The 12,486-nt window shown below is 54.4% G+C and overlaps 1 protein-coding gene across 1 annotated transcript; it reads right to left on the bottom strand.

The window, feature by feature from the left end:
- Positions 1-25: 25 nt before the first annotated feature.
- Positions 26-7,797, bottom strand: SLC48A1 (solute carrier family 48 member 1). The gene is made up of 3 exons (XM_046658066.1): positions 7,588-7,797; positions 1,897-2,064; positions 26-1,304 (listed from the first exon to the last, which is right to left on the bottom strand). The coding sequence occupies exons 1-3, from the start codon at positions 7,721-7,723 to the stop codon at positions 1,168-1,170; spliced, it is 441 nt and encodes a 146-aa protein (XP_046514022.1). The 5' UTR covers positions 7,724-7,797; the 3' UTR covers positions 26-1,167.
- Positions 7,798-12,486: the final 4,689 nt, after the last annotated feature.

Below are 12,486 nucleotides of genomic sequence, written 5' to 3' on the forward strand. Positions count from 1 at the left end.
CCCCACAAGAAACGACCAGAGGCTGTCTGATACAAATGGCCGCTGTATTTCTGCTAAAGTGACAGTGACACAGATAAGGCAAAGAGCTGAGGGGCAGGACATGTCAGGTGGGAAAGGAGTAGACTGTGCAAAATGGCAACCTAACATGGGGACAGATGTCACAAGAGCCCCTTCCCTCCTGAGTCAGGAGAGCAGGCCAGGGGACAGGCAGGAAAGCAGATTTTGTTCCTTCAGAAGGGAGATTATAAAAGATAACAGCTCTAGTGCAGGGGCATGAATGGGGCGGGATTGGGGAAGGTGTCTCCTGGCCTGGGGGGATCTGGGAGCCACGAGGGGTGGGTGTGAGGAGGCGGAGTGGAAATGGAGAGCTGGAGGTGCACTGGCTCAGGCTGGAGGGGTCCTTCCAGCCTATGCCGTGCCGCCCAGTTCCCCAAAGCCCTTCTGGGGGCAGGAGCACCTTCCCCAAGACCCTTAGTCTGGCCTCCTCTGGGGAGCCCTGCTCCGGGGTGTGTGGTGCATGTGGGAGGGAGGATTTGGGGTGTGGTGAAGGAGGTGACAGTCTGGCACACTCACGGCAGACTGGCCCTGGGTGGAACGGGGTAGGAAGAGGGACAGTGAGCTTTCTGCTCAAGTCTCCAGGCATTGGGAAGAGCCAAACGTTGCCATCCTGGGACCAATGAGTTAAGCTACCTGACCCTCGGGGGACAACAGGATGGGGGTGCTGGGTGGGGGTTGAGAGGTCCCTACCGCTTACTTGATCTGACCTCCCCAGGTTCCCACCCCAGCCTGGGGGAGAGCACCTGGGGCAGCAGGGACCAAGCTGCCGCCCACTGCTCCCTGCCCCCAAGTATAGGTCAAGGCCCAAGCTTGCCCTGGCCCTACTGACAGATTCCTCACTGAGTGCTAAGAAAATAGATCCATTTGCAAAGGTCTAAAGCTGCCCTCCAGCCAGGCCAATGAGGAGCAACACGGCAGGACCCCTTTCCACTGCACCCGGGTCTCCCCCAAAGGGGACAGGACAGCTTCCGGGGAGGCTGTAGTCCTTCTGCTGTGTATTTTCTGCTGCAGTTCTGGGGTCCCTAAGGGGTGGGGCAGGCCCACCCGATGTCTCAGAGGCTGAGTCCAGGTCCTGAGGACCCCAAGGGTGCAGAGACCTCACCCCCTGCGTCAGAAATCGCTGAGGATGCTGATGTCGGCAAAGTCAGCCCGGTAGCGGTGGGCGTAGAGGCTGAGCAGGAAGGCCCACTTGAAGGAAATGAAGCTCCAGACGCAGGAGAGGTAGTAGCTGTTGGGGTCTGTGAGGCCTGCAGGGAGAGGAACCCAACAGCGACTTGACCCCAGCCACCATGCCACAAACCCAGGGCCACCCCACTCCATGACTTCCAAGAGAGGCTGAACCAATCCCATGGAGAGATGGACCATGATAGAGCATTCAGGATGTGCGGGCAGGAGGCAGTGAGGAGCAGGAAAGGGCAGGGCTGAGCAATCACAGGTCTATATCATCTGCTCTGCTTTTGCGACTTTTACTCTCGCCATTTCCAGCCTGCTTCAGTATCAGATTCCCCGGCAGGAAGGGCCTTTGGCTACTTGCTGGTTTCAGCCACCAGGGGGCGCTCCCACCCCAGAGCTGGGCGGAGAAACAACGGTGCGGCTAATAACCCACTCCCAGGGGCCGATCTGCAGCATCCACCATGCGCACCACCGCCCAGGCATTAGCCCTTCCAACCCCAGGGCGTGGATACTCTCATTCTGCCCACTTTAACAACGAGAAAATCCCGGCACGGGGAAGTTAAGGGATCTGCCCAGTCCGTTGGACATAAGCTTTGGAAGCAGAACAGGAATCACGGGTCTGCTCCTGCGGCCCTCCCACGCCCTCGCTCCTGGCCCGGCCCTCACTCTGGTGTTGGGTGATGGCCAGCACGAGGAAGGTGCAGAAGGTGGCGACGGAGAGGGCCGAGAAGAGGATGCCCACGAAGAAGAAGCCACGCAGCCCCTTGAGCCAGGTCCTCCAGTAATCCTGCATGTACATCATGTGCGTCACCAGGACCCACAGCGCCAGCACACCTGCCGGGACAGACTCGGTCAGCCAACGATGCTGCAGCTCCCCCCTCCTCTCACCCAGTGACCCCGGGACCCCCAGGCCCTTTAGGTCCGCTAGGCCAGACTTATTTGCACAATAATACTAAGATAATGTTGGCCTTTTCACCCTCCTTCTCTCATGACTGTGGAGTGTTTTCCAGAAGCTGCATGGCCTGGGGTATCACAAGGATTTGAACAGAAAAGCAGATAAGAGAATCTAGCTGCTTTCTATCAAGCAGATATTAAAGAGAATTGCAAAAATATAAAAGCAGGCCATTCTCCGTCATTTTTCGGTTTTGGAAAACATGAATATTTCTCACAAAAAAATGTTACTGATGTTAATGCAGTTATTTTTAATATTACTTTAAGACTTAAAAATACCTTAAGAGCTTAAAAATGTCCTCAGTTTTCATTTCTAGTACGGTACGTATCAATAGATATAACCCACATCAACAAAATTTCCTTGAAGTTTCACTACTTTTCAGGAGTGTAACCAGGTCCTGACATCAGAAAGTTGGAGAACCCTGCAGTCCAGCCTGCTTTGCGCTGGACCAGCCCTGAGGGCCACAGGTGTGGAAAGCGGCTCCCCTATCCTGTTCCTGCTCTACCAGGCCCTCAGAGGCCACAACCTCCTCATCTCTAGGCCCATGGCTGAGCTCCTGGGCCGCGCGCGGGCTCTTCCCAGACTCCAGGCGTCGGTCTTGCGGGATGAGGAGGCCCAGCAGTGAGAACCCCTGGGCCACCCGGTACCCAAGTGGCCTTCTTCTTGCTCTTGCCCAGACTCCATGTCACTCGCTCCAGTTTGCTGAAAGGGCAGGCCAGACACCCCCAGCCTTCCCTAGGCCTGCCCTTTGGGCCTGGCTGGGCACGTCCCCCTTGACGCCGCCTGCCACTCAACCAATACAATGAGTACCCTCTGTGCCAGGCTGTGCCTGCCGGCCCAGACAGAAGAATGGAGCAACTATCAAGCCCACTGGCAAGGGTCTGGAGCAGGGCCCCAGGGTCTCTGCAAGGGAGGAATGAAGAAAGGGGCAGAGCCAGCTGCAAGCTCTCGGCCTGTGTGTGGGCCACACGGGCAGCTGGATCCTAGAGTCAGGAGACTTTTCGAAAAGGAAGGCGCATGCACTACATGCAGAGTACCAAACGTGCACAGGAAAGATAGACATCTGCTCGGGGAGAATGGTTATCTTTGGCAAGCAGGAGAAGGCAGGCAGGCTGACAGGGAGAGGTGGGGTGAGGGCTCTGACCAAGGCTACGATGTTTTATGTCTTAGGCTAGGTGGTGAGTACAAGGAGTTCGTTAAGGTGTCTATCCTTTTTTACATGCCCAAACTATTTCATAATTTTTTTTAAGTCAGGCGGAAAAAACAAGGCAGAGCGGAGCCTCATCACAGGGCTATGCTTTGGTTACCAGCTCAGAAGCTGTCACAATTCATATGGCCTGGCAAGGGACAGAAACCCAGGGACTTCAAGCCAGGAAGCGTGGGGCCTGGCACTGCTGGGCCGCTCGTGACCTCTCAGAGCCCTGGTGCTTCCACGTCTGAAAACAGGTGAGCCCAAAGCTGCCACCAGCCTGGAAACCTGGTGACCACAGGGTTCCACCCTTGTGAGGGCACAGGCCCGCCAGCCCCCGCAGCTTCCCTCCCACTGTCTGACCCACACTTTCCCAGCTCTGCCCCTGCCCACCCATGACTTTCTGCAAGGGGGTGGATCTCTCCCCCGCTGAGATCAGGGTGAGCCAGGACAAGCATCTCTCCATCACTGGAGCAGGCCAGAATGGACAGAATAACAATCCCACAGCTCCAGCTTCCTTCTTATGTGATGGGGATGTGTGCCAGCCACCTTTCCCAGAAGTCTTTCCCAGTCCTCTCTCTTGCATCCTAAGTGTTCATTTGGGGAAGCTGTTTGGTTCCTTAACGGACCCCTTAAAGGGAAAGAGGCTCATTGGCACTGAGTACATTCAACGAACAATCAGATGGCACCTGTCTGGGGCAGCTCCACTCGCCCTCTGTCCCCTCGATATGCCATGGGGGGGTTGGAGTAGATGAGCTCTGATACCCTTTACCACTCAAAGATTCTGGAAGCCAGCTCAGGAGGAAAATGAGGTCAAAGCAATTCCTCTGTGACTCAGCAATTTCTGGGTTAGGCAATGCTGAAATAGGGGCCTGTGGAGATGCCGTCCCTTAGTCCACTGGCCAGGCTCCAGTGGTTCCCCCAAAAAACCCACCTCTACATACCCCCACGCACCAAAAGGGGCTGAGCCGGAGGAAAGGGAAGATGGCCATCTTGGGTGTTCCAGGTCCTGGTTCTTTGTTAATAAGCTGACACAACCTTACCCACCGCTCACTTCCCCTGCACACAGGCCTCGCCTCCAGATAAACACAAGCCAAGTCTAGAAGCAGGCCCATTCCTGCCCACCCTGGCTCCCACCACCGTCCTAGGAAGAGGGACCTCCTCCACCAACTCCACTCAAGGTGGTCAGCGAAGGGAGCCCCCTTCACTGGTCCCCCCACTGGTCCCCTCCCACACCTCAGACAGGAGGCAGCTGTCGCTCAGCCCTGCACACTTCCCTAGGACACTCTGGGTCTCCAGGAAGCCTGGTCTGCACAATTCAGGGCAGAATGGACAGTTCCCAGGCCCACTCGCTGCACACCCATGCCAGCCCCCACCCATCACTCCACCCAAGGAGGGCAGGGCCCCCACTCCACCCCAGGCTCACAGCTGGCAGGCTAAGGGAAAGGAAAGCACATGGTTGGTCAGCGAGTGTACCTCCAGCGGCTGGGTTGGAGCTGAGGCAACAGGAGGAGCCCAGGGGAGCCGAGAGGGCAACACAGATGAGCCTGGGTCTGGGCCAGGGCCCCGCCGTGTCCCTGCACCCCTGCCCGGGGGAAAGAAAGCCCCAGCACCCCAGCACGCCTCCTGCCTACCCTCGGCTCATGAGGGAAGACCACGGAGCTATTTGCACGCAACTTTTCTGTTCTTTTTCTCTTTCCTTGGTCTTTCAGACCCAGAGCAAGAGCCTGTGGGTTTCCCCAGGGTTCCCACAGCAAAACCATTTCTTCTGCAACTGCCCTTCCTCTGAGCCACTTCTTCCCAGACGCCCACCAGAAGTTCACGGGTCTCCACCCATGAACACTCTTCCCACCTATCCCAGGGGCTGTACGGCTGCCCCTGCTCCAGAGACCAGCGCCCCCCTACCAGCCCCTGCCTGGTACAGAGAGAAGGAGCATGCTGGGGCTGCCCACCGGTGACTCAGCAGTTTCTGGGCTGGAAAATGCCAAGTCAGAAGTGGGATGCTCACAAGTCAGTAAATCCGCTGACCCTTCACCCCTAAAAGGGGAAGAAGGCTGACTGGGTACAGACTCCCTCGGAACCCATTCAGGGTGGAGGGGGTGTGTGGCCTTGGCCTGCAACTCCTCCCCCACCCGCCACACCACGGCCGCCACCGCCAGCGCCACCACCAAGCAGCTTTGGCTCTTCGATGGCCACGTCCTGGGTGTTGAAGGTCACTGTCAGGGAGGCACCAGCACCCTGCTCCAGCTGGTTGCCACCCTAGCGCCCCTCCCTGCAGGCAGCTCCACAGCTGGTCTGCCTCAGAGGCCGAGGGAGGCCCGCGAGGAGGGACAGAGGGCAGAGTGTGGGTCAGAGGGAAACCCTGGGACTCCCTGGAGCACAAGCCAGAGGGCCTTCTTCCACTCCAACAGGCAGCTGTGAGACGACAGGTTCAGAGAGGACAGACATGGCAACATTTCAGACCTGGAGGGGGGTCTCAGGGGTCGTCTCTTTCAGCGGCATCTCCTCCCACTCCATACAGATGAGGAAACTGACACCCAGGAGGCCACACGGCTAGGTAGGGCTCACCTCCCCCAGGCCGCCCTCTGACACACCCAGTTCTGATCCCAGGGGTGGCCTCCCTCCTCACCCCCAACCAGCGCCCTCGTCTCAGGTCTCATCGGGGCAGCCACAGGGCCTTGCCTGAAGACACCACCTTCCCATGGGGAGAGCAGGACTGACAGGAAACAGAAAGACTGCAAGGAGAAGATAACCAAGAGAATCATGGGAGGGGGTGGGGTGCAGAGGGGAAGGGCCAGGGTCTGTAGATCCCTGAGCAGAGGTGGGCTGGCTGCCCCCAGGGAGGACAGGAAGCCACAGGCACGAGAGCAGCCCAGCCAGGGTGCCCACCACCCTTCCTTGGTGCCCCCAGTGCTCTGCTGGGCCTTGTGTGGGCTGTGGTCACCTCTGCCCCTCTCATGAGGCAGAAACCCGCCCCCCCTTCCTTCTCTACCCAGGGGTGGCACTCAGTAAGCTCGGGGGCAACAAGTAAATTGAATTATTTTTTAGTTAGTCCATTTAGGGCTCTCTGGTCAGGAGGATTTTAGTAATGGAATAAGACCATCACATGTAAAAGTATTATCCTAACATGTATTTTTTCCAAAGTGCTTTTCCCACACATATTATTTCATGTAGCTGTGTAACTCTGTACAAGCTACTTATTTACTCTAAGCCTCAGTTTAAGCCTTATCTGTAAAATGGGCACAATAATAATGCCTACTTCATATGACTGATGTAAGAATTGAATGAGAGGATAGAAGCAGATTGTTGAACACAGTGCCTGACACACAGAAAATAATAGAAAAAAAATGTTAGCAAGTAGAAATAATGTTTTGTCTTCACACCAATTCTACAACACTGAGAGGTTAATTATGTTCCCAAAGGTGCACAGCAAGTGCCAAGAACTGGTGAGCATGGGGCCTCCACCAGCGCACTGATGTTTTTACACGAGCACTTGCCTCCCCTTCCCTTGAGACACAGGAAGGGCGGCCAGTGGGGTTTAGCAGACCTTGGCAGGGGAGCCAAAGCAGAGGGGTGGCAAAGGGACACCAACGTGGTAGAAAGAAAATGTCCAGTTCCTGTGAGATCCCTAGGATGGTCCTCCAGATCTCCGCTGAGGCCTGTGCTGGGGTGGGGTCCACACTGGCAGGAGGCACATGGGCTTCCCCAGGAACCCCCCCCTCCCCCTTTCCACTTACTCCTTCTCTGCCCTCCCCCAGCCCCCAGGGAAGGGGCGCTGGAGGGGCAGGGATCCCCCAGAACAAGTGTGTGTGTGTTTGCGGGGTCTTCACACCCAGCAGTGTGAAGGGGGTGGGGGGCGAGAGAAGCGGGCGCGCAGGGAGGACGCTGTCCTGGGGCAACTGTCACCGGCGGAGGGGCCGCCGCGCTAACCAGGGCGGCGCGGCGGGCTGTGCCGACGGCAGAGGCGGGACGTCGGCGCCCCGGGAACGCGCCGGGGTTCGGGTAGCATCGGGTCCCGGAGGCACCCGGGGAATGCCCAGGAGCCCGGGCCCGCGCGGGGCCTGCGTGGCCAACGGATGTTTTTGGGTAAACACCCCCCTCCCCCGCTCCCTGGGAAAGCGCCGCCCGCGAGGAGGCTCCCGGAGCGGCTGCCAGCGCCTCCCCGCCGCCGCGCGCCCGGAGCCGGGCCCCAGCGCCCCCGCGCGCCCCGGGGTACCTGCGAGCCCCCCCATGGCCGCAGTCCCCGGCTGCCTGTAGACCACCGTCCAGACGAGGAAGATGGAGAAGCCGGCCACGGAGCTGAGGCCGGAGTAGACGGCGCGGAGGCCGAGCTGCATGCGGGTCGGGGCCATGGGGCTGCGAGCGCCGGGCCGGAGGGCGAGAGCGGCTGGGAGTCACAGGTGCAGGGCCCGGAGCCGGGAGCCGGAGCCGCCGGCCGCCCCGCGCTCCGCCCCCGGCCCGCCCCCCGCGCCGCCGGCACAGCGCCCTCCCCGGCCGGAGGCCGCCCGCGCCCGGAGCCGGCCGCATGGTTTGGCCAAGCCTTTGCCCAGCGAGGTCCTTGGGCCGCCTCATCGTTTGGGGGTGCCTGTAAAAAAGGCAGGTCCCGGCGCTCATCCTCACACCAACCGTATGAGGACACTTGGGCCTTGGCGGGGCTCGGAAATATACATGTATTTGTATACATGTATAAGCCAGCTGCGGTGATTACTTTTAAAATTTAATCTCTGAATGAGGCACATTCTAGTTTAAATTTTGATTCAAATATCTCATTACAAATAAAGATGTAAAAATTAAGAAATACGAAAGTAGACAGTGAATAAGATTCCTTCCACCCTGCGTCTCTCAACCAGGTTCCATCCCCAGACATCTTTATGCACATCTCAGAAGATTCTTCACGCTGAAGTTTGAGAACGCCTGCACCCAGCACCCTCTACCCCCAAACGCCTTACCTTCACTCACAGCTCCTCTTTCCTTTCATCTCCATAGGCCTCAGCCCCCCACCTCAAATACTTACCAAACATCACCCCTGCCCCCAGAATCAGACCATTCTAAAATAGAGACTGGAAGCGAGAGCAGGAGCATATGGAGCTTCCACGTGGGCCCAGCTTCCTGCTGGGAGCTGGGAGGGAAAACCAAACATAATCCAGAGCCGTCAAGTAGTTCTGATCTAGCTGGGGAGGCCCATGACATACTGGACAAAAACGGAGCCAATCTCCCTCCTATTGGTTTTCTTTTGCTGCTATAGCAAACTACCACAAATTTAATGGCTTACGACAACACACATTATCTTATAGTTCTACAGGCCAGGAGTCCAAAAATGGGTCTCCCTGGGCTAAAATTAAGGGGATGGCAGGGCTGCCCTCCTTCAGCAGGCTTGAGTGGAAAATCCATTTCCTTGCCTCTTCCAGCTTCTAGAGCCAGCCACGAGCCTTGACTCATGGCCCTTTTTCTTCATCTTCAAAGCCAACAGTCACGTTATTCTGACCTCTGCTTCTGTTGCCACATCTCCTCCTCTCTCACTGACTCTGCTGCTTTCCTCTTTTCCCCTCTAAGGACCTTTGTGATTAAGAACCTGGATAATCCAAAATAATTTCCCCCGTCTCAAAATCCTTAACTTAATCCCATTAGCAAAATCTCTTTTGCCGTGTAAAGTAACAGTTCCAAATTCTGGGGATTAGGACATAGACGTCTTGTGGGGGGGGTGGGGAGGGGCATTATTCTGCCTACCACACCCCGCAGGATGTAAAGTCTGTGGGCAGGGACTGTACCATTTCATTCACGCCAACCCATAGGAGAGTGCCTGGCACATGATAGCCCTTAGTAAGCATTTCTGAATGGATGAATGTGAGTGGATGGAAGTAAGCCTTAAATAAAGATAAAGGTGGTCATACACAAGAAATCTAGGCAGGGCATGATTAGTTACCAAATGAGTGAGTGATATAAACCAGTGTAAACTACAATTGCCTCATTTCAGAATAGTCTGGGAGCTTCTTTAAAAAAAAAAAAGCCCCCCAGACTCCACCCCTGGCCTATTAAATTTGAATGTTGGGAGTATATTTCTTAATGAGAAATGATTTTAATGTGGTGAGCTCAGCACGCAGCCCTCCTTAGGGAGCCACTGATGGAGAGAGTTAGAGCTGGCCATTTAGAGGAGGGAGTGAGCCCACGGTCCAGAATGCACTGCTGTGGATGGCTTCAGCACCAGGCCGGCTGGGATAACACTGCAGGCGGTGGGAACAGCATGTGTACAGCCCAGAGGAAAGAAATAACATGGCAGGTTCAAGAAACTGTAAGTAGTTTGTGGTCTGTGGGTGGGACTGGTGGGTTTTGAGGTTAGAAATGTTCTGAATGTAAAGGGCTTTGCATGCTCTGCTAGGAAAGCTAGCCCCCTCCCCATGGAGCCAGGGGAGGGAAGTAACCGTTCTGTGTTCTAGAAATGTGGAGGGGAACAGTGTGAGGGTGAACTGCTTACGGAAAGACTAGAAGCAGAGAGATCATTCGGACAAGTCCTTCACGTCTCTGTGCTTTAATTACACCACTAGTAAAATGGGGACAGCAGTGATATCTACTTCAAGTGTTACGTTGAGGAGTCAGTGCTTAGAAGAGTGCCTAGCACACAGTAGGTACTCAATAAATGTCAGCAAGTATGATTAGTAGTAGGAACACGGCTGCCATGTCAGGAGATGAGGAGGGGAATCTGAACAGTGGTTCAGGAGGAGGCAGTGAGAACGGGAAAGAGGGCACTGATTCAAGGCTTAAGCTATTTGAACCTTAAAGGTCAGGTAGGAATTAATGAGCTGGGCAGACAGACGGGAGGAGAGCAAAAATATTATGAGTAGACATATCAGGGGTATTGGAGAGCAGTAAGCAAACTTGTTATGACAGAACCATGAGATTATGCGAGAAAATAATGAGAAGTAACTCTGTAACAGTAGTGTGGGCCCAGGTTGTACAAGAAGGTGAAGAGCAGGCTGAAACTTTCTCGTAATTGCAGAAGCAATATGGAGCTGTTGAAGGATTTTACACTCAGACAGGGTCACCACTTACTGTGTGATCCTGGATAGTTCCCCTAACTCAACAGAACTTTCTGCCAAGAAGAAAATATTCTATATCTGCACTCTCCAAAATGGTAGCTACTAGTCACATGTGGTTATAGAGTATTTGATACGTGGCTAGTGTGACTGAGGAACTGAAATTTTAATTGTATTTCATTTTAGTTTGAAGAGCCACACCTGGCTAGTGGCTACCCTATTGGACAGCACAGGAACCCCTCAGGACCCCTGTTGTGCCATCTATCTAACGGGAATGATGATGACATCCCATAGGCTTGTTATAACGATTGAGATATATTGAGATACTGCAGTTGAAGCACTTGACACAGTAATTCAACAAATTATCATTGCTGTTGTTGAAACTGTCGTTATTGTTATTATTCAACAGGGGTAGCATGACGTAAGCCTTGTCTTAGGAAGATTATCTAGACTGTGATATCCAGGTTAGATTTGACAGGAAGAGAAAATTGTAGAAGAGAAAGCATTCACAAGGCTGTTTCAGTGGTAAGGTGTGGGATAAGTAAGACATTATCTGGAGACAGGTCATGAGAATGGGAAAGAATGGAAGGATTATGGACCTGCAAAGCACATGAGTGTGCACCACACGTCTGTTCTTCCCACATCAGCTTCCTTTCCAAGGTAGTTTCAGAGAGCACGCTCCCATCCCAACGCAAGACAGACACCGCTGCCCCCTCCCCCCAAGACAAACAGCCACTCTCCCTGCCTGCAGCAGAGACCGCTAATGCTCACTATTAGCATCTCTTCTTCTGGCACAGGACCTACTAAATTTGAACTTTGAACACTTTCCAGCTTCTTCGCAGTTAAATTGATGCCATGGGATCGAGTTCTGAGCAATGGAATCAAAACAGAAGCAATGTGTGCCATTTCCAGGCTGGACCCATAAACATCTCCCATGCATCCTCCATTACCTCCTCCCATTCTGTGATGACTTTAGAGGCCACATGTTGAAGACGGCAGCGCCAAAGGATAGAGAAAGCCTGGGACCCTTTAATGAATGAATAGAGCAGAACACCCCCCTCTACCCGCTAGACCCTCATTGGACTGCAATATGAGTGAAAAATACACCTTTGTTGTGCTAAGCCACTGAGATTTGGGGGTTGTTTGTTACAGCTAACATTATTCTGTAACGCCCCATCCCTCATTCCATTTCAGGTCATGCAAGCATATCCTATATGGAAAACCCATCTAAACCATCCATCCCTCTGAAGTCACTTTTGAATTGGGCCCTGCCAATATTAGCAGACTCCTAATTCCCACCCATTAGCAGACATCCTGCCTCCTAAGACATTTCTTCCTCACTCCTCCAGAACAGGCACATTCCAGACATATATCTCCTCCCACAATGCTATGACAAGGATACCCCCACCAAGCTATATTCTAGTTGTTTGATTTTACAGGACTTGTGAGGGCTTCCTCCTCTCTGCTCCTTCTTCCCCACACAGAGGGACCTCTGATGTCCTTTGGGGCATGTTCTTGTTTACTATGGCTCCAGCCCCAAACCTCTGTGTCATTTCTGAGTTCTCCCTTTCCTTCACTCCCTACATCCAATTCATTAGCAGCTACAGTTGGGTCTTCCCTGTCCCTTCTCTCCAACCCCTGCCACCATCCTGGTCCAGCCACCATCATCATCACCTGATTCCGTCCCCCCCCCCCCGCCCCCGCCACTGCAGCAGCCTCCTAATTGGGCTTCCTCTGCTCCTTTTTCCCCACCAGTCCATTCTCCAGCCACAGCTGGCATGATCTTTTAATAGCAAACAGAACATAGTCTTCCCTCCAGTAGCTTCCCATAGCTCTTTGGGTAAACCAATCAGGGCTCGACAACTGCAGCAAGTCTCACCCTGCTCGTTTCACTGCAGGCACACTGGTCTTCTTGCTGTTTCTTGAACGTGCCAAGCTTGTTCCTGCCTCAGGCTCTTTGTACTTTGTATCTGGAACACTCTTCTCTGAGCGCTCCTAAGATTGATCCCCGGTCATTCCAGGCTCAGCTCAAAGGTCGCCTCCTCCGAGAGGCAATGTGTCTTCCCTATCAAAAGTATGATCCT

The sequence above is a fragment of the Equus quagga genome, chromosome 1, assembly GCF_021613505.1.
Source record: "Equus quagga isolate Etosha38 chromosome 1, UCLA_HA_Equagga_1.0, whole genome shotgun sequence".
In the NCBI taxonomy this organism is placed as follows: Eukaryota; Metazoa; Chordata; class Mammalia; order Perissodactyla; family Equidae; genus Equus; species Equus quagga.